At 42.3% G+C, this 22559-nt stretch overlaps 1 protein-coding gene across 1 annotated transcript; it reads left to right on the plus strand.

Moving 5' to 3' along the window:
- Window positions 1-3229: 3229 nt before the first annotated feature.
- On the plus strand, window positions 3230-22556 carry LOC144738585 (ankyrin repeat and KH domain-containing protein 1-like; the record flags this gene model as incomplete). Its single annotated transcript, XM_078621586.1, is given in 47 exon segments — window positions 3230-3508; window positions 6437-6590; window positions 11040-11196; window positions 11398-11560; window positions 11726-11873; window positions 11963-12196; window positions 12308-12402; window positions 12762-12917; window positions 13695-13776; window positions 14003-14110; window positions 14113-14193; window positions 14316-14425; window positions 14516-14603; window positions 14837-14964; window positions 15059-15202; window positions 15292-15394; window positions 15500-15762; window positions 15861-16107; window positions 16252-16328; window positions 16367-16686; window positions 16688-16728; window positions 16811-16848; window positions 16850-16919; window positions 16922-16950; window positions 17034-17088; window positions 17091-17143; window positions 17246-17327; window positions 17330-17415; window positions 17597-17739; window positions 18096-18309; window positions 18656-18755; window positions 18758-18830; window positions 19060-19117; window positions 19119-19223; window positions 19310-19331; window positions 19334-19404; window positions 19486-19519; window positions 19522-19601; window positions 19707-19875; window positions 20726-20929; window positions 21064-21176; window positions 21179-21408; window positions 21500-21596; window positions 21598-21653; window positions 21782-21905; window positions 21907-21938; window positions 22448-22556. Coding segments are annotated over 47 exon segments (5625 nt in total), but the record flags the coding sequence as incomplete, so codon positions are not given.
- Between the last annotated feature and the right edge of the window lie 3 nt (window positions 22557-22559).

The following is a 22559-nucleotide window of genomic DNA, read 5'->3' on the forward strand; positions in this document are numbered from 1 at the left end:
GACTAGACACGGTCCCTTAAAGAAAAGATATTATTCATTAAGTATTATGTCCGCATGATTTCAATCCAGACTGGTCATATTCAGTTACTATTGACTACAATCACTTAGGACTGTGCAGCGGGCAGCTACCCTCCTACAAATCCATCGAAAGGGGAATGTTATGTTCCATCATGAACATTACTTCTAGTTTAGAATGTTGCAGACGCACAAACTGGTTACACGCTACATATAATAAGAAGTTTTGATTCCGCAGTTTTCACACTCACGGTACATCGATATGGTGAATTGGAACATTTAGGATACGGGTCTTACCTGGTTAACAGTGTATTTTATCTAGGCATTAGGCGATAATATATCAATATCATTATTTTCACCCGCTCTTTAGTCATAAATTATCCGCGTTTCCATTTATCCTGCATAGGACATCATGCTAGTGACACGGCGTCTACAACAGTTTCGGTGTTAAGCCATTTATAGTGTTTGGTGGTCACTAAAACTACATTACCGACTCTAGGAAATATAGTTAGATGCTGTAAGACTTAATGTGTGAGGCCTTGCCTGAAACCATACACAAGAACAAAAGCGGCCCTTTCAGTCTGCGCCATGTTATTAGCGGTGCCAGTTAGCTTACCGGCTAGCATTTGCTAAATAACGGCAATGTGAATGAATTTTACACACGAGCGGATAGCTATATCAGGCCACAATCGTTTAGCATTTTGTTAGAGAAAGCGTGTACTAACAGCAGCAGTATGCATAAATTTACCTGATTAAATCGAGAATACACCACGCCGGAGTATGAGTCTATGAGCGGGCCTGTGTGATGGAGCTGAAACCTTCCACTGGGTTGCCAAAGATGGTTAACCACCCTCTCAAGAACTACATAACGACGCACTATCAGTGCCGTTTCCGTTTGACACTCCTCCACGTTTGGCTTAATCTACATATTTAAACATCAATAATCCTACTTAAAACACAATTAATTATATATACATTATCTAGATAATCACAGACCGATTCAACCTTGTAAAATCTAGATGTGGTGTAATTTGTAAACATTTAGACGAAAATGTGGGTTTTTAAACAAACCTGGCAATCCCGCCTGAACGGCTCGCGCCTCCGACTACGCCCCAAAAAAGATGACGTTTTCCGCCGGCTGGTGGAGCGGCATCGACTCCTGGCCCTCGAGCTTGTAGGTAACTTGATTCACTTGTAATCACTGAGCTCATTTCTTTAATTGTAATTCCAGTTGCACGTAGCTCATTTCCTGTATATTTTATCCATTAGAAGGAAGTCAGTGTTGTCAAATCATGATAAACGACAACCGAACAGCTCATTCCACAAGCTATTTGACTATAAAGATAATGTCTCATGAGCCTCATGAACGTATTGAAATACATTGTTGAAAACAGTAAATTTGTCTGCTATTTATGTTCTTATATTTAACATTTCCCGTTATACTTTGTTTGACAATGTTCAATGTACCATCATAAAGCAAAAGCCATCGTTGTAATACTTTCTTTGTACAAATGACAATATAGCATTTGAATCAGGATAAGGAGAACACTGGTCAGACATATGGACAGAAACCAAAAGCAAATATCAGTTTCTATAGTTAACAATTATTCCAGGATGTGGAAGTGGATGGGCAGTAGAACTGTAATTAGCCTTCCCTCAACAGTTATTAGCAAGGCACTTCACTCATCTCTGCTTTAGCTGCATGTTTGGTCAATCAGATAATAATACAATTTATATTATTATTGATTTTAAAAATATATATAAAATTCATTCCTCTATAAAACAAGCAAGAGTATACAGTCAAATAAAACTTATGCAGTACCAAAGGCCAGTACATTTTCCCATCATGGTGGTTTTGAAGTTCAGATTTTATTTAATTGTATTTAAAAAATGTCTTTATTCATGTTAAATGTCTTGGGATGAATTTGTGTTGAGAAAATATTCATACTACCTGTAGTCAGTATAAGCCTGTTTGGTTTAACAGCATAGCACAGCACACAGTACAGTGTTAAACCTGACATCTGCTACATTTGTACTTTTACATTTTAAGATATTTGCATATCTGGAGCACTTTATTCTGCAATGTGGTGATAGTTGTTCCAGGGATGAATCTTCCAATACTTAATGATAGTATTGATACTATAGATACTTAATACTTGATAGGATATTTGTTCCAGTATGAACAGCTGGTTATAAAGTTAAATTACATGTCATTTTGTTGTCCTTTCCTTGAGGAAATAGATATATTCATCCAACTGAATCTGGTTTCCCTGAATCTGATGGAGTTCTGTAAAATTTCAAAATACAATTCATGTTCATACAGATACAAATCAGTAATTAGTTTACGTTTGACATATGAATAAGAGTGCCACAGCCACAAAATGTACATAGAGTATCTCTGTAGATTAAATATAAAGCTCTAGGGCGCTCATCCATGTGCGCCATTGCTTCTGTTACAACATACACAATAGATATAAAAATCACGTTTTTCCTCAGAAAACCATTTTCGTTTTGATTTTTCAATTACAGTTATATATGTATTATAATTACCAGGTCATCTTATTTGTTATATTTCGCCTAAGTGTCCTGTTTACTGAATTGTTAAAATCCTTACTTGAGTGTGGGGAAATATTTTATTTATATCTACTAAAACAATGAAATTCCACAATAATGTAATCTGAAGTTGATTTAAGTACCGAAATTCGTCATTTCGTTTGAACTGACACGGACAGAATACAGAGAAATGTCCCACTAGTCCTTGTGAATTCGCACTGTACTCTTCATGATTATGTGATTTCCCAATTGGAGTTTACATGAACTAGGAAGGCTAGCTACAATACCAGTTAAGTTGGCCTACCATGTCATGTCTTGACGTTCGTTCTACAGCCTCGTGATATTGGTAAACCTAACATGACGTTGCGGTCTTCTGCGTGACAAGCATCAGTTTCGACCAATTGAAAACCGATATTTTTCTGAGTAGACCAATAGGATTATGAGATTTTCCAACAGAGGCGGTCTTTCTGAGAAACAGTCCGTATCGGGTTAGGTTGTTAGAAAGTTAATGGCTGGGGGAAAGAGAACCTCCTCAACCCTCGCTTCGGGAGAGTTTCTGGATTCCCTGAAGTAAAACAACGCAAATATCCTTAAAGAAAGACCCTGAACGGACATTTAAGTCAGCAACTAGTTCGTTTACCCACGTATCGTGTAAACAAGTATGCAGGATGCAGTAGCCGGGACGGCAATGCTGACGGACGGCTTCGAGGACGAGATTGACTCGGTGACTCCTCGCTCCCCAGTGGCAGGGATGGGGGTAGGAGCGACACCAGGAGGAGTCGGACTAGGGGGCATTGGGATTGGTGTAGGTGGAAAGAAAGTACGTTTGTACGGCGAACCAGGCGGGCCTGCTGCAGAAAGACTGGATTTCAAACTAGCGGCTGCGGCCGTCCTCTCCTCGGGTCCAGGATCCGGCAGCGACGAAGACGAGGTTTCAGAGGTAGCTAAGCTAAGCTAGTTAGCTAAGCCCTACTAGAGCGCTAGGCAACATTCCTCTCGAGCGAGCTGGCTGTTAGCTTACGAATTAACGTTAGCTCACAGCTGGCAACCACCCCCTTCCAGGCCGCTGAAATTAAACAAAATGAGCCAACAGTTTCATCGAATAGCACTCCTTATCACATCGGGTGCTTACGAAGTGTTTGATATCGATAGTGTTTGGTGAGAGAAAGACAGTTGTTCACGCTAACCGGCTGAAATGTTTTATTTATGCAGCTCAGGCTGTAACCACGGCCTAGTTCGGGTGGAAGCGACGACGGCCTCAGTGCTCGTTACTGTCGTTTCCCCATACCCATCGCAAGTTTGCAGGGTCTTCAACAGCTTTTGTACCGATAAATAAATAAACGGACGATCTGTTAATCCACGGAGTCATTCTGCCAGTTAACAGCAACTATGTGCAGTTTAGTAGTTATGGTGCAATTACGTCACTTTTTCAAATCATGTAAATTAACTCCGACCGTCCATCAGCGAACTTTACGGTGCACCTAGATCATAACATATCATGGTGAGCTACGCATTTTTGTTGTTGTTGGTAAATAAGCTAGTTGTTTCAATCTCCATTTACTAATACCGACCAGATAGCAGTCACCTCTGTGTTCAGATGATTCATTGACACAATTCTGAGCAGTCAAGAGTTCATGTCGAGAGGATTTAAACTTTCCTTGTTCCGGCTGTGTTACGCAGGGACCGGTGTGATCACACTCCTCACCCCTCTCACACCTACTGTATACATGTTTGATTTAAGTTTCGATTGAGTTAGTCTACATGATGGCTTAAACAGAACCCTTTTTTACGTGCTAACTAAAATCAACTTCTTCGAATACAATGTGAGAAACCGTGCACAAGGTCATTGCTTTCTTTTGTTCTTGTCAGACACACTATTGTCATATAATTGAGTTTACCATATCATATGACACTGGCAGACAGGCGATTGGAACTTCGCTGGTGGATGTTAAATATTTGACTTGGACAAACCTATCATGTATCTTTCATATATCTCAGTTTCAGATTATTTTAGTGGTAAGTTAGTTGAAATGGCCAACTAAAATGATGTAGCATCATACAGGATTTACTGTCAGGATCACTGCCATCAAGGAATTCTAGGTGTGGAGTGAGTTGATATTGTGTTGTACCACTTACTGTTGACCAGAGGGGGAATCTGAAACAAACTGCAGCCATAACTGTTTGTCATGTAAGGATGACAGCTGACACCAGTGGCCATATAGCTTGTTCATTTCCATCTGACCACAAGTGGTTTCGTTTTCGAAGATAATATTCAGTCGTATCTAGGTTTGTGTAATTGAATACAATTTTGAATAAATTGCCCTCTCTATTTTTCGTATCCTACCCAGACTATGTAAGCCTGCATTTTTATTGTGGTGCTTTATTGCAATAGAGAACTCACTGCTCTGGGCAGTAGCTAAAATCTGAGCCCTAGGATTAAGCAGATGCCATTCTAGGCCTTTCCAGCTCTCTGGATACGAACACTCTGGGAACTGTAGTGAATGATAGTGAAGACTGATGTCCATTGTTGATTATAATCGCGTTCTAGAACAATATTCCCCACGCCTGTTTGTGCTCCATGTTCCTATGCTCTGGTCAAATTCCTCCACATTGCTGAATGTGACTAACATTTGGTCTCGGGCATCAAAAGTCTGCTCAACTTTATACATTTATATAGCAAGATTTTCACTGTATTATCTTTTGATACTGGTTGTTTTGCACACAGCAAACTGCATAACATATTGTAAAAGCTTGTTTCATCATTCATGTCGTTTTTAAATTATCAATTATTTTGTCAAACACAGACACCGAAAGAAACTGAAAGCACTATCCAGCAAAATTGAGTTAATTTGAGGAGAGCGAAGTGTTTGGAAAATAAGTTTGTGTAATTTGTCACTTGTCCTGACACTGTCAGGAACATTACAACATTTCTTTGTGTTTAAGGCAAAAGTAGGTGGCGTGTATTGGAGTGCTCTACATTGAAATGTGTCTCTTAACATTCTGCCCTTCTCATGTATGCAAATGTTAGAAACACGGCTCAATATAATGCAGGCCACACCAAATCTGCTGCAAAATACAACATAAAATACAATTTTAGTCAAAAAGTAGTTTTGAAAGTAGAAGTCAAAGATGGGCTGTTATATCACATAAATGCACATGATGAACTGACCAGTTTGTGTATTTTGTATTTCTTTGTTGGAACAGAACCTATTATGAATATTATGAAGTTTGTTAATATGTGAAAGTTATGGGTGCTTTGTGATGCAAATGTGAAGTAACATAGTCTGGTTGTAATTTTGTTGGACACAAATACGTATTTGAGCTGTAGAAAGAAAAATTACAGCTACACTGAAAAATAAGTAAAACATTGATTGCTGTTTCAGTATAATCTTTATTGACTATCTTGACCTACTTTAGAGTTTTTGAAATAAAATAAACCTTTGGAACACATACATACAGAGTCAACAGGGCTGTGGCTCAAGTATGAGATTGTGGTGCTGAACTTCGGCAACTGAATCTGTTCTTGTGTTCAAGGGCTGTATTTCCCGGCTGTAGTTCTTCCTATGCTGTGACTTTCATATCCCTGTGCTCTTTTTTTTGCTGACCTGCTGTGGAAAGACAGTAAATAAACAAGGGCGGCTTGCCTGGTCTTTTTATAGAGGATGTATATTTGTCATCATATTTGGTATTCAAAGGACCACTTCTATTTTTCAGTACATAATACAAATGTTTGCAGTACAAATTGAATTTATTATGGTTATACTGTAATAGGGTTTAATGGCAGTCTTTACTTAAACTGTTAGATTCTATCAAAGACCATGTACTTGATCAGAAAGCTAACGGTTTCTTCTTTTACCCTCTCTGTTAGGTGGAGTCATTTATTTTGGATCAGGAGGACCTGGATAACCCCATCATGAAGACAGCGTCAGAGTTGCTTTTGTCCAGTGCTACAGACGGCGTGGATTTGAGGACTGTTGATCCGGAGACACAGGCTCGTCTTGAAGCTCTGTTGGAAGCTGCAGGTATGACTGGCCTGAACGTAATTCAGCTTTACAAAACCTGCTAGATGTTGATTTGTTGTTGAAGTGCACCCCACTGAACCACCATTCATCCCACTCGCGATAGTTAGAGCAAGGAGCACTAAAACTGGAACTTCCAATATTTTTCTCTTCTAATCCGAAGCTGAGGTCTTGGCTGAAATCATGCAAATATCTTCGGTACACATAATTTGAAAGTGATTCATTTAAACTGTTATTAGAAGGCATAAGCTAGGCGCAAGAAAGACTTGTGTAGATGAGTCCATTAGGGCTGGTTGTCCTGGCCTCCTTCGGGCTTATGAATATAACCAGGCAGATTAACCCCGCAACATGCCTGAGCCTCCACAGCAAGCAGAGAGCCTGGGTTGAACGGCTTATCCTGTTCATCTCTCTGCTTGACTAGCTGGAAGTGGAGCAGCAATTTGCATTATCTCTTTAGTTATGACTTATTAAAACATTCATATTAATAGCATGTACAACACCAGTAATAAAATAGTTCAGTTATTTGTGTTTCACTCTTGAGTTTTAAATAATATTATAATATTATAATAATATATTTGCATAATATTTGAATCAATATTTTGACTTCCAAACCAAGTTAAGATAAAAACCACCAAAAATAATTTAACGCCTTTCATGTACACATTTTGTGTGTACAACTGAAGAATCTGAAGAATCACTTCATATATATGAAGAATTACTTCATATATACTAATATATTAAGTGTACAGGTAAAATTAAACAAAGTTCAATAGATTGTAATGGATGCTTCAGGCTCCTCCTCAAACTCCCCTTGTAACACAATGACTTGTAGCGTTCTTCCACTGGCACTTTTGACCAGAGTCAAACCATGCTGTGCTGGTTTGCATTTCCATTACTGATTTAAGCTAGACCTGCTCTGGAGTGGGGCCAAAGCACACTGGAACCGCCCTCCGTGCAGGCCACAGTGATGTCTCACCAACTGCAGCCGACTCATAACGTGGTTGCTGTTAAGTGCAGTCAAAAGGATGTTAAGCGAGCCTGACTGAGGACACAGATCTGCAATGCACAGACTATGCAATGACTTGGTCTCGTGTTCTTCACCATTTTTTGGTTTCCCACAACAAATGTGTTCTTCCTGTTCTGTTCATGGGTACTGCAACACATAAACGTAACTGTCTGTCTTCCTCCTTTGTGTGTCTGTGCTTTTAAAATTTGGTTACTCCATGGTAATATTAATGCATTTAAATTAGCCTGAGTCACCATCAGACCAAAGTGAAAGTTATTCCATCAACACCTGCTTCTGTTCTGATTGACGATTGTTCATTGGTTGGATGAGGTTGTCTAGTATCTAATGTAGAGCATCCCTAAATCATGAGGTTGACTGTAAGGAAGTGTTATATTGTAATGTATTGCAGCCTACACACTTACCTTCTTTTACCTCCCAGTACAGCAGATGATATTGATGTCTAACAACATTTAACCTGCTCATTGTCCTTTCATTTCCAATGTTTCTTCATGACAGTGTTACATTATCTTACCACTCAAGTTCAGGCTGCTCAACCCCTTGGGCACAAAAGTTTACTGACAACACTCGATGTTTTGTTGTAATCCCCTAATGGGTCATCACTCCACAGTTAGTTTTGCATGTTACAATACACGGATCCTATTAGGGATTCATGCATTATCATGTCAGACAAATGAGGTATACGTTGAATTGCTGTTAATAGTTGGATAATCTGCACTGTGAAACAGTTGATGTGAAAAGTATCAAATGAATTCAATTAGTGGATTAGAATTTGGATCATTCATTTCCAAAACCCTGATAGTTACAGAATAGGCTGTTTTATAGTTTTACGACAGGACATCAGTGCCAAATAGAATTAATACAGGAAATCCACGTATACGTAAGGAAAAGTCTGATGTATGAAGGGAAAAAATATACAGACAAATTAAAGTCAGCTTTCCAAGAATGGATAGAATTTCACCAGCAAGTTCATCAACTTACAAAAAATTGAAGTTTTCAATACCATTTTGTGCACGTCTCGATTAAAACAAAGCTGTGGTCTTCATAGCATAGAATGTATGTGATCCAACAGTCTGAAAGTGTCAGGAAAAAATATTAGTTTAACAGAAAATAATTATTAATTAACCAACACAACATCATGTATGGTTGTTGTTAGTGTCGTAATAGGGGTGACAATGAACATGCCTATAAAAGAAGACAGGTCAGGACATTTGTAAGACCTCGGAATAACATGTAAGCAACTCTTTACTATCAAAATCATATCAATCATAGACATTTTGTCACATTCTGGCAAATCTTTGTCTTCAGCAGGTTGTGTGTGAGTAAAAATGACACTACTTAAATTCCAATTTGCCAAGATATGGAGTCACTAAACTCTGTTTGTGACTATTCTTTTTTCATTAGCAAAGCATGTATGAAACAGCCAGCCAGCCAGCATCTTCTTGTTTTTATGTCAGAATGTGTTCACAAACACCAAAGAGGCAACTGGCAACTGTTAAATCTTTGAGTCACCTGATGAATGTTGGAGAGCACTTTGCAGAGGCTGTCCTGGGCAGTAGATCAGAAGGACAAACGTTATATACAATGGTAAAAGAGACCTTCAGCAAACAGGATTGACACACAGGGAAAGTGCTTTAAATTTATCTTATTACGTCAAGATGATAAACAATACAACAGAGACATGATTAACCTTTTGTAGGTAAATAAACATTTGATTCAAATTCAGAAAAACAATATGAGGGCACGGAGATCAGATTCAAACTGGTAACCCCTGATAAGTGTCCATATTTGTCTGCAGACCAAGGAGCAGAACTGTCTCCAGTGCCCTAATCTGTAGAAATTCCATACAAGCCTCAGAGGTTTCTGACATTGTCTTGTTCTAGAAAAAATGTGGTTTCAGCAAGATTCCTCTTTGTAATCGGTATTAAAATTAGCACTTGTGATCAGAGACTAAGCCAACAGAAACTAACTTTGCCAGAAGTTCACTATCAAATGTCACAGATGGTGTTGAGGCCGACTGTTTTGAAGAACCTGTTGTTAAAGGAATCCATTTGACGGCAGTTTAATTTCTCCCATTTGAAAGTACTAATGAAAGAATTGCTTTAATCTCCTTGTTCACATCAAGCTGAATTTTTATCATAATATAAATAAAATGATTTGCCGCGTTTAGTCTGCACAGTGTGTTGTTGGAACTCTGCCTACCCAGCACAGAGACTCAGCTGGAAATAACCATTTGTACTTGACACAGTATTGACTCATCCACTTTGTTTACTGTAAATAGTTTTTAGCTGGTCAGTTGTTTGTTGCAACAGTGTTTTACAATTATACAAATACACCTTCCAAAAAGGTTAGAAAACATCACCCCCAGTTTCTGTGTACAACTTGTTTTCTTTGTAGTATTTTACAGTGCGTTCAGCCCTGATGTCGCTTAGGTTTGTTTTGTGTTTGTTACTGAGATAAGGAAATGCTGTACAGTAAACCATTAATGATCAACTTTCTTGACCCTGTTTCCTCTGCCTTGGGGACCATTGCGAAATCCCTGTTTGAGAGGCACAAGTTGAGTTGGAGTTGCAGGCCCCATTGTGAAAACACTAGCGCCACAAAAACTAGCTAACACACTAATGCTCCTTTGCCTGGCTAATAGCTGGGTTTCAGAAGTTTAAATCCTACCAACTTTTTCCACTCTCATGTCTCATCTTTCCTTTATCTTTACACATGTACCACATAAAAATGTAAACCCATGCACACAAATGGAGAAATGTGAATGATTGTTGCCAATGGTCTCAAAGCGATCCTTCAGTTTAGGCCCTCCCTCCTTCCTTCCTCCTCATTCCTTTCTTTGGCTTCTCATCTATTTCATGACCAATGCACATATACCCAAACACATTCTTCTTTCACATGGCCATTTGTTTTCCTCCCAGCTGTGCTTATTTCTTTTGCTGACCACTATCGCTGGTTTCTTCTTCTCCCACATTCACTGCATTCAGTCTTGTATAATTCACACAGGACAAGTCCTTTTTCTCTTCTTCTTTTAACTGCTTGAACCCAAATCCCATGTTTCTTGTCTACAGAATTATCTTGCTTTATTCTTTTTAACATTTGTTTCAGATCTGTTCTTCCCAGGACACTCCCATATTTGCCCAGTGGATGTCTACTAGACTGTTAACCATTGGTCACTGGCCAAACAAAGAGATTGAGAATTTTAGATGGTGTATTGAAATGATTGAAAAAAAAATGTTGAGCCTAATTAACAAATGCTTGTGTGTGTGTGTTTTTTTGTGTGTGATTCTTCTTCCTCTTTGTATGCTGCTACTAACCCTGGATTGGATTGGCTGGACTGGACTTGCTTCTTCATCTGGTCTGGTGTGGTTTTGCTCTCCTGTGGTATGCCTTGCCCTATGCACCTCTGCCCTTTTGGTGTTCGGCAGGCATCGGTAAACTGTCCACTGCCGATGGTAAAGCTTTTGCAGACCCTGAGGTGCTACGACGACTGACGTCATCTGTGAGTTGCGCCCTGGATGAAGCTGCAGCAGCCCTGACTCGTATGCGAGCGGAAAACACACTTAACGCCGGCCAAGCCGACAAGTATGTATCTCATCCCCAATGAGAAACGTAGACATGTCTACTTATTTTGCACACAGACTCTTAATAACTGAATGTATAAGCTCATATAAAATTAATTCTGGTTAGATGCCGTATGTATGCATGTGTGTGTTTGCCTGTCATAGTTGTGTTTTTGTAAGGCGTATGTGTGTTCACCTGTCACAGTGGCAGTAATTGTAGCAGTCTGGTTATTTTCAGCCGTAGTTTAGCAGAGGCGTGCTCAGATGGGGATGTCAACGCCGTACGCAAATTGCTGGATGAGGGAAGGAGTGTCAATGAGCACACAGAGGAAGGGGAAAGCCTGCTATGCCTCGCCTGCTCAGCTGGCTACTATGAACTTGCACAGGTTTGTGATTTGACCCACTTGTGATTATAAATTCACCGTTGGTTTGACTCAGAAGCATAAATAAGGCAAAAGTCAATTATTGATTTAGCCACAGTTGCAGTCTTGTGTGCTCCTGTGTACATGTGTTTTATACTCAGAGCATTTTCTACTTCACTGTTCATCCAGGTGTTGTTGGCCATGCATGCTAACGTGGAAGACAGGGGCATTAAAGGGGACATAACACCACTTATGGCTGCTGCCAGCGGAGGATATGTGGACATTGTCAAACTGCTTCTGGTACATGGCGCCGATGTTAATGCACAGTCCTCCACAGGTAAATGCTTGCTCTGCTAATATGCTTATTTGATATTCTGTCCATGTTTCCCAGTCAGATTTTAATTTGTCTGTTGATTTTCACTCTAGGCAACACAGCTCTGACATATGCATGTGCTGGTGGCTTCGTGGATGTGGTGAAGGTGCTACTGAAAGAGGGTGCTAACATTGAAGACCACAACGAGAACGGACACACACCTCTGATGGAGGCGGCCAGTGCTGGCCACGTAGAAGTGGCCCGGGTACTCTTGGAGTATGGGGCTGGCATCAACACACACTCCAATGAGTTTAAAGAGAGCGCTCTTACTCTCGCCTGCTACAAAGGTATGATAGTCTGCCTACTATTGTCGAATGATATTTGGTATGATGATGATTTATTTTCTGTAAGCATTTTTTTTTTAAAAAATGTTGTTTGATGTTGTTTGATGTTCACAGGTCACTTGGACATGGTGCGGTTTCTGCTGGAGGCAGGAGCAGACCAGGAACATAAGACTGATGAGATGCATACAGCGCTAATGGAGGCTTGCATGGTGAGCCTCTGACCCAAATCACTAGATCGAAGTTTTAAAATGTCCACATTGTAGATGAAAGGGCCTTTGCATCATTGTGGGTTGAGAAACAACATCCAGTACTGGGTTTTAACGTTAGCCTGTCAACTACTATTATGGTGATTTTGTGAATAAGGCCAAGTAGCCAGAAAAACAATTCTATACTATATACATATATATGATGTGTGTAAAATATATGCATATGTACTCAACAGATCATTTTGTAATGTAAAGTTGATTTGCGATGCCCATGTCCTATGACATTATATGTTTGAAAACGAAAAGGGATCCATGTATCCAGGTGCTTATCTCTGCATTCTTTGTGTGTCTCGCTGTCCCAGGATGGCCATGTGGAGGTGGCGCGGCTGCTGTTGGACAGCGGAGCCCAGGTCAATATGCCAGCGGATTCCTTTGAATCGCCTCTTACCCTCGCAGCCTGTGGCGGACACGTGGAGCTAGCAGCCTTGCTCATAGAACGAGGAGCCAACCTGGAGGAGGTGTGTAAACCAAGCATATTTTCCACAGCTGGTGACTAATGATCAAAATTACAATCACTTTTTTCCACTCAAAAACAGCCCGTGCTTTGCACTGGTTCTTATGGACACCAGGTATAACATTTGTAAAGCCTTCATAAATTCCGTACAAGCCATCTGTTCAATAACTACCGGTGAACTACTTTTTTTGTTCTTTTTTTCGTTGTCCCCCTTTTGTTCTTTTAAAAACATGTTAAGATATAATCATTGGCATTCTTTTATTGGGTTGAGCCAAGTGTTTGCATCTGCAAGTGTGCAAATGAAACAAGTCTGCTGCACACAGTCATTTGGTTTTAAACAACTAATATTTGTCATGTTCCTTCATAATATAAGTTCCCTGAGCTTGTTGTCTCGTTGGTTCAATATTTTCCATCGGCATCATTCTGTAAATGACCCTTCTTCACCCTGGGCTGTTTGTATTCTTACTATATGTGGTAGAATAATATAAATGTCAACACCAGCCAAGTGACCTCGTCAGTGACCTCCTCTAGTCACACATAAGCACACATTTGTCATGTGCATAAGAGCTGCCAGGGATGATCTGAGTTCAGCTCTGAATGCATTGTGTTGTTACTCACCATCTTGCTGTGTCAGTCACACATCTTTATTGTTCCTGTCTCAACAGAAAAGGATAACAGGCCATATGTCAAAGCTTTAGTTTTTCTTTTACACAAATGTGAGCATGTGAATACACAGTCAAAATACAAACTAAGTTCCACGGTTGCTTCTCTTTGTGTCCAGGTTAATGATGAGGGCTACACCCCCCTGATGGAGGCCGCCCGAGAAGGCCATGAAGAGATGGTTGCACTGCTGCTGGCTCAAGGTGAGAAAGCTACAGTCAAAAATCTGCCAACTTTCAATTTTCACTGAAATGCCATTCTTCTTATTTTGAGATTTTTTGGCTTGTTGATTTCAGAGGAAATAATAGAAAAATGCTCTGTGATATTACATTTGTTAATACATATGTTCACAAACATATTATATGATGGATGATTTGCCAGGTGATTTCTTTTTAATGGAATAAATGAGAAATGGTGGTTGGTGGTGCAGGGCTAACATCAACGCCCAGACAGAGGAGACCCAGGAGACGGCGCTGACTCTAGCATGCTGTGGAGGCTTCTTGGAGGTGGCCGACTTCCTCATAAAGGCAGGGGCTGATATGAGTTGGGCTGCTCCACTCCTCTCATGGAGGCAGCACAAGAAGGTCATCTGGAGTTGGTCAAATACCTGCTGGCTGCAGGTGAGCAGGAAGAAGCAAGCGGCCACTTGGAGAGGCAGAAATGCTAAGACTATGCTCACATGCATTCTAAGGATCTCCGTTAAGATACTGTGATTAATCCACATCTGATTTTTGTCATTCAGGGGCAAATGTTCATGCCACCACGGCTACAGGTGATACAGCGCTGACGTACGCATGTGAGAATGGACACACCGATGTGGCCGATGTGCTGCTACAGGCTGGAGCCAATCTGGTATGTTGTCACTTGTATCACCTACGATTTCTTTTTCTGATCACAGCACAAGCAGTGCAATGATCTGAGCATTACTTAACATCTTTACAGGAACACGAGTCTGAAGGGGGGCGAACACCCTTAATGAAGGCAGCAAGAGCAGGCCATCTCTGCACAGTACAGTTCCTTATCAGCAAAGGTAGGTTGCTTCCTTACTGGTCAGATGATGTGTTAGGATCAAGGCTTGACGTTAATTGATTCACAGCATTAAATATTAAACAGGTTTCTGACTTCAGATAGGCATTTTTTCCTGCTTAATAGGACATGGCTGCCGTTTTGGAAAAAGTACAAATAAGAGCAATGCTTCTTTGCACATTAATGTTGATGAGTAGTCCTGTTGATGGTCTTTTCTCCCCTTTATCATGTGCTTAGGTGCAAATGTGAACAGAGCTACAGCCAATAATGATCACACAGTGGTTTCTCTGGCCTGTGCTGGAGGACATCTGGCTGTGGTGGAGCTGCTGCTGGCGCACGGGGCCGATCCAACACACAGACTTAAAGTAATGCACAGTAGTACTGACCGAGCATAGATCATTAGAATGGATATTCATAGATAATAATCTGTGATTAACTGCATTTATTTCCTGTGTGTAGGATGGCTCCACTATGTTGATAGAAGCTGCTAAGGGTGGCCACACTAATGTGGTGTCCTATCTGCTGGACTACCCAAACAATATCCTGTCTGTCCCAGCCCCTGATCTCTCCCAGCTCACTCCCCCCCTCACAGATGCCTCTCAGGTAAATAAACCTATGTTGTTCTATGAACAAACTTCTGTTATTTTTGCAAAAATTGTGATGAAAGCTAATTTTTTTTTTTCATATTACAGGTTCCACGTGTCCCATTCCAAGCACTCGCTATGGTTGTGCCCCCTCAAGAGCCTGACCGAGCCCCATCAAACATCGTAACACCCCCACCTGTCTCAAGTAAAGGTAATTGGTGATATAGATCAGTGTTTGGAAACGAGTTACTGACTTCGATGAGACAATGGAAGGCTTATCCACCCTAAATCCTTAAATCACTTCTTTCCAATTCAGCCATGTCCAAACAGAGACAGGCAGCTCTTCAGCCTGGCATCCCCAGCTCAGTTGGCCGGGGGCCTGATGCAGAGCCTCTGCCACCTTTCCACTTGTGCCAGCCTCTGGAGTGCATTGTGGAGGAGACGGAGGGGAAGCTCAACGAGCTGGGCCAGAGGATCAGTGCCATTGAAAAAGCCCAGCTTCAGTCACTCGAGCTAATTCAGGGGGAGCCACTCACCAAAGACAAGATTGAGGAGCTGAAGAAGAGCCGAGAGGAACAGGTAAACCACCATCCACTGGACATCCAGTGTCATCCCTCCTTTAAGCTTTTTTAACTGAATTTGATAGAACCCAGCAACTCACACTGTTGCCCACTTAGGTGCAGAAGAAGAAGAAAATCTTGAAGGAGCTGCAGAAGGTTGAACGCCAGCTGCAGCTAAAAACACAGCAACAGTTCACCAAAGAGTATATGGAGGCGAAGGGCTTGAAGGAGGAGCAGGAGGCTGGGCAGAGCCAGGGCCCAGGCCCGGGGCCTGGAAGTACATCTCCCCCGGGGCCCCTTCCTATCACGACAGGTGCCCAAGTACACACCAGCTCTGACACAGATGAAGACGCCAACAAAGATGGTGGACACGAGGAGCTGCCAGGAGAGGACGGGGAAGAGGTGACAACATCCATGATTTCATGTTGTACTTTTTTTAATATTAGATTTAACTTTTTTCACTAATAGTCAGCTGTGGATATATGGGTCCTCTGTCTTTTGTAGGAAGAGGAAGAAGAAGATGATGATGAGGAGGAGGAGGACGAGGAGGAGGAGGACGAGGAGGATGATGATGAGGATGATGATGTGATGAGGGGTTAGAGGAGGAGGCAAATGGAGAAGAGGAAGACTACACCAAGCTTCCTCAAGTCGACACAATTCTCTACAGAGGTGGGCCACAGCCGCCTCAGCAACCTCCTCTTCCCCTTCGCCCACGGCCCAGCCCCCAGCCACCACCACCGCCTCTTCAGGCTGCCCTTCGTTCCCATCCAGCCGCTGCAGACTACAACCCCGCAGACTACCCTGGGAGTACCAGCCCAGAGCTGCAGAGAGTGCTTGTGGGGCAGCAGATGCTGGGCCAACAGCAGGGCCAGGGTGAACAGTTGGTTGGGTTAGGCCCAGGAATGATACCTCAGCAGGCTCCAGATGGGCTCATGGTAGCTAACTGCACAGACGCTCACAGACACGCTGGATGACATCATGGCTGGTAAGTGCTGATCTCATGTCTTTGAAATCAACACAAGATGTAAATGTTGTAAATCTGAATTTGTGTTTTTCTACTATTGCAGCAGTGAGCAGCCGTGTGCCCATGCTGAACACAACCACGTTCGCCCACCCCACTTTCCCAACCGCCCACACAGACGTCTGCAAACATTGCCTCGCCCCCCTCTGTCCTCCCCCCTACCCCTCTGTTGACATCGACGCACATGTAAGGACACTTTGCCATTTTCAGCACTTGTCATTGTTCTTGCCGGTGACTGTTTACTAAGTCTGGAACACTTTTCTCCACAGACGGAGAGCAATCATGACACAGCACTGACACTGGCGTGTGCTGGAGGACACGAGGAGCTGTGTCTGTCCTCATTGCACGAGGAGCCAACATTGAGCATCGGGACAAAAAGGTGGTGTAATAATGAAATAGGCACAGGAAAAGGACATTTCAAAGGTATTTAGTACTTGTTGGATGATTTTGATTTAAAAGATGTCCACGTCTCACCAGTAAGCGTTCATTCTCTCTGTTGTCCAAAGGTTTCACTCCTCTCATCCTGGCTGCTACTGCCGGACATGTTGGAGTTGTGGAGGTTCTCCTGACAAAGGTGGGGACATTGAGGCTCAGTCGGAGAGAACCAAAGACACACCTCTCTCCTTGGCTTGCTCTGGTGGACGCCAAGAGGTAACACTTAATAACGAATGTGACAGGAGAAGTCAAAAAGCTAACAGTCTTATGCAATGGACGTCCCCTCAATTTAGGAAGAACAATCAGAATAGCTTGAAAAAAAAGACACTCATTCACCTTGTATTTTACTTGGTCCTTATTTTTTCCTGGCGTTAACTGTTTTCTTCATATTATCCAGGTTGTTGAGTTGTTGCTGCAGCGAGGAGCCAATAAGGAGCACCGTAATGTTTCAGACTATACACCTCTTAGTCTTGCTGCATCTGGAGGTTATGTCAACATCATTAAGATCCTCCTCAATGCTGGAGCTGAGATCAACTCCAGGTGAGATCTCATCTGATCTTTGACCTTATCTTCTGTTATTATACACTCTGGCTTATTTGGTCGGGTCCGCAAAATTTCAGTTGTTGGAGACGTCGTTCCCCTGACTGACTATGATCTGTTGGTTCCTGAAAGCTAACAAATTTACACTTTGTGCTTTTGTAAGACGTGCCTTTTGTGTTTTATCTGCACCCCAAAGAAGTTTTATGATTAGCCGCTCACATATGTAAACCTGTGAAGATAATGCTGAGATGTGTCCGTCTTACCAGATTTATTCTACTGTATATTTCTCATTGTACATGAAACTGCTTCTTATTTGTTCTGTTCATCATGACTTTTTTTTTTCACTTGCGTATTAGGACTGGCAGCAAACTGGGAATCTCTCCTCTGATGTTGGCAGCAATGAATGGTCATGTGCCTGCAGTGAAGCTGTTGCTAGATATGGGCTCAGACATCAACGCCCAAATTGAGACCAACAGAAACACAGCTCTGACTCTGGCCTGCTTCCAGGGGCGGGCTGAGGTTGTCAGTCTGCTGCTAGATCGCAAGGCCAACGTAGAGCATCGTGCTAAGGTGACCAGTCACATTCACCAGTAACTCATCTTTCCCCTCCTCTTCCATTTATCTCAGATAATTATATGACTAAATGAAGCTGTTTCGTATTTTGTTTTACGTTTATTCATCCTCTTTTTATGATTACCACAAGTGTTGGTCATTGTCATTCATGAATGCATCATTACATTTCACTTTTATTGAGTTGAATGTGCTGTCTTCACTGCACTCACTGCCACTGTGGCAAAAACAATAATGAGTAAATAAAGAGTTCATATTGATTATATCATAAATTAATTGTATATAAAGAAATCCACTAGTGAAGCTCTCCACAAAATGTAGCTAACTGCTTTCTTGCTTGATGCAGACTGGTCTCACTCCACTGATGGAGGCGGCCTCAGGAGGCTACGCAGAAGTGGGTCGAGTGTTGCTGGATAAAGGCGCCGATGTCAATGCTCCACCTGTTCCCTATCCCGAGACACTGCCCTCACCATTGCTGCTGATAAGGGCCACTACAAGTTTTGTGAGCTGCTTATCAATAGGTGAGTGCTCTGGTTTATCTGCAGAGAAACACAACTATTTGTGATGATCCTCCATTAATGGATTATTGCTGATTCCAGTATTTTTTTCTTTGTTAGTTTTTTTAATTTAACTACTGCTGGCTAGTTTGAAGGATTTGAAAAAACTCTTTCAACAGATTTCATCTTCTTACTGAATCACTTGCAAATGTTTTTCAGAATGTTAGCTCATCTCCACCTCCTGTGTTTGCAGGGGAGCCCATATCGATGTACGTAACAAGAAAGGGAACACGCCTCTCTGGCTTGCGGCAAAATGGCGGACATTTTGACGTGGTCCAGCTCTTGGTGCACGCCAGTGCTGATGTTGACGCTGCAGACAACCGCAAGATTACCCCACTCATGGCTGCTTTTCGCAAGGTATGATTTTTTTTTTAGTTTCCTGTACAGTTAGATGTCCTTCAGGTGACATCTCAGGTTGCTATCATTAACCTTTAATATTTCAGGGCCATGTGAAAGTGGTGCAGTACCTGTGAAGGAGGTCAACCAGTTCCCATCAGATATTGAGTGCATGAGATATATTGCCACCATAGCGGACAAGGTGGGCATGACTTATTTTTCAAGTATCAGACAAAATCACTGGAAGGATCCATAACTCCAACTGTTGGTTGGCGCTGTTTAGGAGCTGTTGAAGAAGTGCCACCAATGCATGGAGACCATGTCAAAGCCAAAGACCAGCAAGCGGCTGAGGCCAACAAGAACGCTAGCATTCTCCTGAAGGAACTAGATCTGGAGAAGGTAACGTCAGTCCCAGTAGCTGGGGCTGGGACATAGTGTGCTATGATCATCACGTGCCTGGAAGAAGGCACACACACTCTGAGCGCTGCTTTGTTCTGCTTACAGTCTCGGGAGGAGAGCAAGAAGCAGGCCCTGGCTGCCAAGAGAGAGAAGCGTAAGGAGAAGCGCAAGAAGAAGAAAGAGGAGCAGAAGAGGAAACAGGAGGAAGAAGAGGGGCAGAAAACCAAGGAGGAGTCCTCTGATATGCAGGAGCAGAAGGAGGATTCAGCTGAAGGTATTTGTTTGACTTTGGCTCTAGGACCAAAGATTTGTCTTTTTTTCTTCTTCTTCTTCTTCTTCTTACAATTATTATAATTGACTTTGTTTATTCAACCTTTATTTAACCAGGGTAACATTAAGAACAAATTCTTACTTTCAATGGCAACAAAACATGAACCAGTGAATATCATGACTGATGTGTAGGGATGACCAGTTTACCAATGAGTATAATGTGCAGTGATGAGCTCCGAAGGGGGCATTTGTTGCAAAACGGATGGCAGGAATGATAAAGGACGTCAAGCTTCTGCCTGCAGATCGGTAGAATGTGTCACCATTATCACATTGGAAGAATTGTCATTTTGACCAGGGTGAGTCTGGTAGAGAAGGTGAAAGGAGCACATTATGTACAGAAACCCAGTTTTGGAATTGAGTTTTGACCTGCAACTGTGAATATGGTGGGACCAGGAGAAGGAGTGTTGTCCAGCAATAATCCCAGATATTTTTACTCAGATACCTGCTCCTTTAGCGAAAGTTAAATTGGATTTTGGACGTATCCGGCTTTAGCTTTACGAACAAGTTGAGTAGCTTTATTTCTAATTTGCCTAAAATGAGGAAATCAGCAGGAGATTTAGAGAGCTGTGCCATGTCCCAGGCTGCACTTTTTGCTGAAGTGCAGCAAGTTTGTGGCCAAACCAAGAGATGCGTCTATTTTTTATTCTGACTTTTTTGAAGGGGCCATGCTTATTAATAACAGCACTAATAAGGTCACAGATGTATCACCATGAATCATCTACAGAGGGGATAAGACTGACTCTGTACCAATCACGTTGATTCCTGTCTCACACAACTCACCCATTGCCCTGCAGAAACAGATGTTCCTATTGAGCCTCCCAGTGCAACTACCACCACCACCATTGGTATATCGGCCACTTCAACCACGTTCACTACAGCTTTTGGAAAGAAACGAGCAAATGTGGCGACAACCCCGAGCACTAACCGCAAGAACAAGAAGAACAAGACCAAGGACTCTTCACCCAATGAACCCATCATTTTACAGGATCCACAGGTGAGCACCAAGTCTGTGAATGAACATCACTGTGCTTCTGCTGATTCATGATGTGCTATAGATGTCATGGTCCTGGTTTATACGCAAGCAAGAAGGGAAAAGCTCAGTCCTATTCCGACTGTGCTTCTTTTTCCATAGTTGCGTTAGCGCAGCACAAGGCTGACAAGAACAAGATCCACGGTGAGCCACGGGGTGGGGGCGGAGGCGTACCAAGTGGCAACAGCGATTCAGATCCCTTGGATAGCACCGACTGTGCAGTGAGAGCAGCAGCAGTGGAGGCAAGAGTCAGGAGCTCAACTACCTCCCTGACCTCACCTCGTCTGCCTCCTCGTCCTCCTCGTCCTCGTCCTCATCCTCCTCAGCCCCCTCCTCAGGAGCAGCCCAGGTCCTTTTACCAGCCCCAGAGAAAAGACATTGTCCTCAGCCTCAGATCGAAAGCAAGGCGGACAAGGTCACAGTGTCCATCTCGAAACCAACACAAAAGTGAGTCTCGTGCGTGTGTGTGGGAGTTCTACCGATGAAATGTCAGCGCATGTTGAACAGTTTCAGTAAATCTCTGTTCGTTTTGTCACAGAGTTCCTGACATGAGTGACTCCACCACCAACTCCCTGCCGTCGCCCTTCAAAACAATGGCTCTTCCAGTCACCTCACCCAACAGTAAGCTCAGCCCTCACGAGCCCCAAGAGGGGCCAGAAGAGAGAAGAAGGTTGGAAGGAGGTTGTACGAAGGTCAGTGGTCCAGTTAATCACCCTGAAATTTCATTAGCTTCAAGATACATCATGAACATCTTAGCTGTCCAATTATATGTGTACGTGTGTTATACTGTTTAAACATCAAATTCATTTTTTTTTTAAAGATCAAAGAAGCTCTCTGTGCCCGCCTCGGTTGTGTCCCGGATCATGGGCCGAGGGGGCTGCAACATCACCGCCATCCAGGATGTGACAGGCGCTCACATTGATGTGGACAAACAGAAGGACAAGAACGGGGAACGGGGAGAGAATGATCACCATAAGGTGAATATGATGCCCTCTGCTGGACCCTGAATACAACTGCAGCTGTAGAATAATGATCAGATTATTAAAACATGTCAATCTTAGATGATGTTATTCATTTACACTCTCACAATACAGCAAATTGAAGTATGGAGACCCTGTGTTTAATTTAATTGGAATACAGTGAATAGTGTTAATGCTGGAATGACAAAAACATGTTTGGGTGTGGTGCAGATTGATTGTCTGTCTGGACAGAAGAACTAGAGCAGCACAGACCAGCACTGGGTTGAAAAACTGCAACTGGCAATACTCTGCAATTTACCCAAATAAGGTCCCTCTTCAAACATTAGCACTAAAAGCTTTTTGGTTCTGCTTTGTACAGAATCAACAAATCATATTTAGAAACACTCAACAGAAATTCAAACCATTTTGGCCTCAGAGAAGGATAGCTAGGTTTGTAATGAATGTTTCAGTCCTGTTTCCTCCATTAGTTTCTAGTTTTCTGAATGACGTGTGCTCTGGTATTGCAGAGGAGGCACAGAGTCTACAAGGTATGCGGTCCAGTTGATCAATGCGCTGATCCAAGACCCGGCCAAAGAGCTGGAGGACCTGATCCCCAGGAACCACATCAGAGCACCAGGC

This window comes from Lampetra planeri, unplaced genomic scaffold, assembly GCF_965212315.1.
Source record: "Lampetra planeri unplaced genomic scaffold, kcLamPlan1.2.h2 scaffold_1065, whole genome shotgun sequence".
NCBI lineage: Eukaryota > Metazoa > Chordata > Hyperoartia > Petromyzontiformes > Petromyzontidae > Lampetra > Lampetra planeri.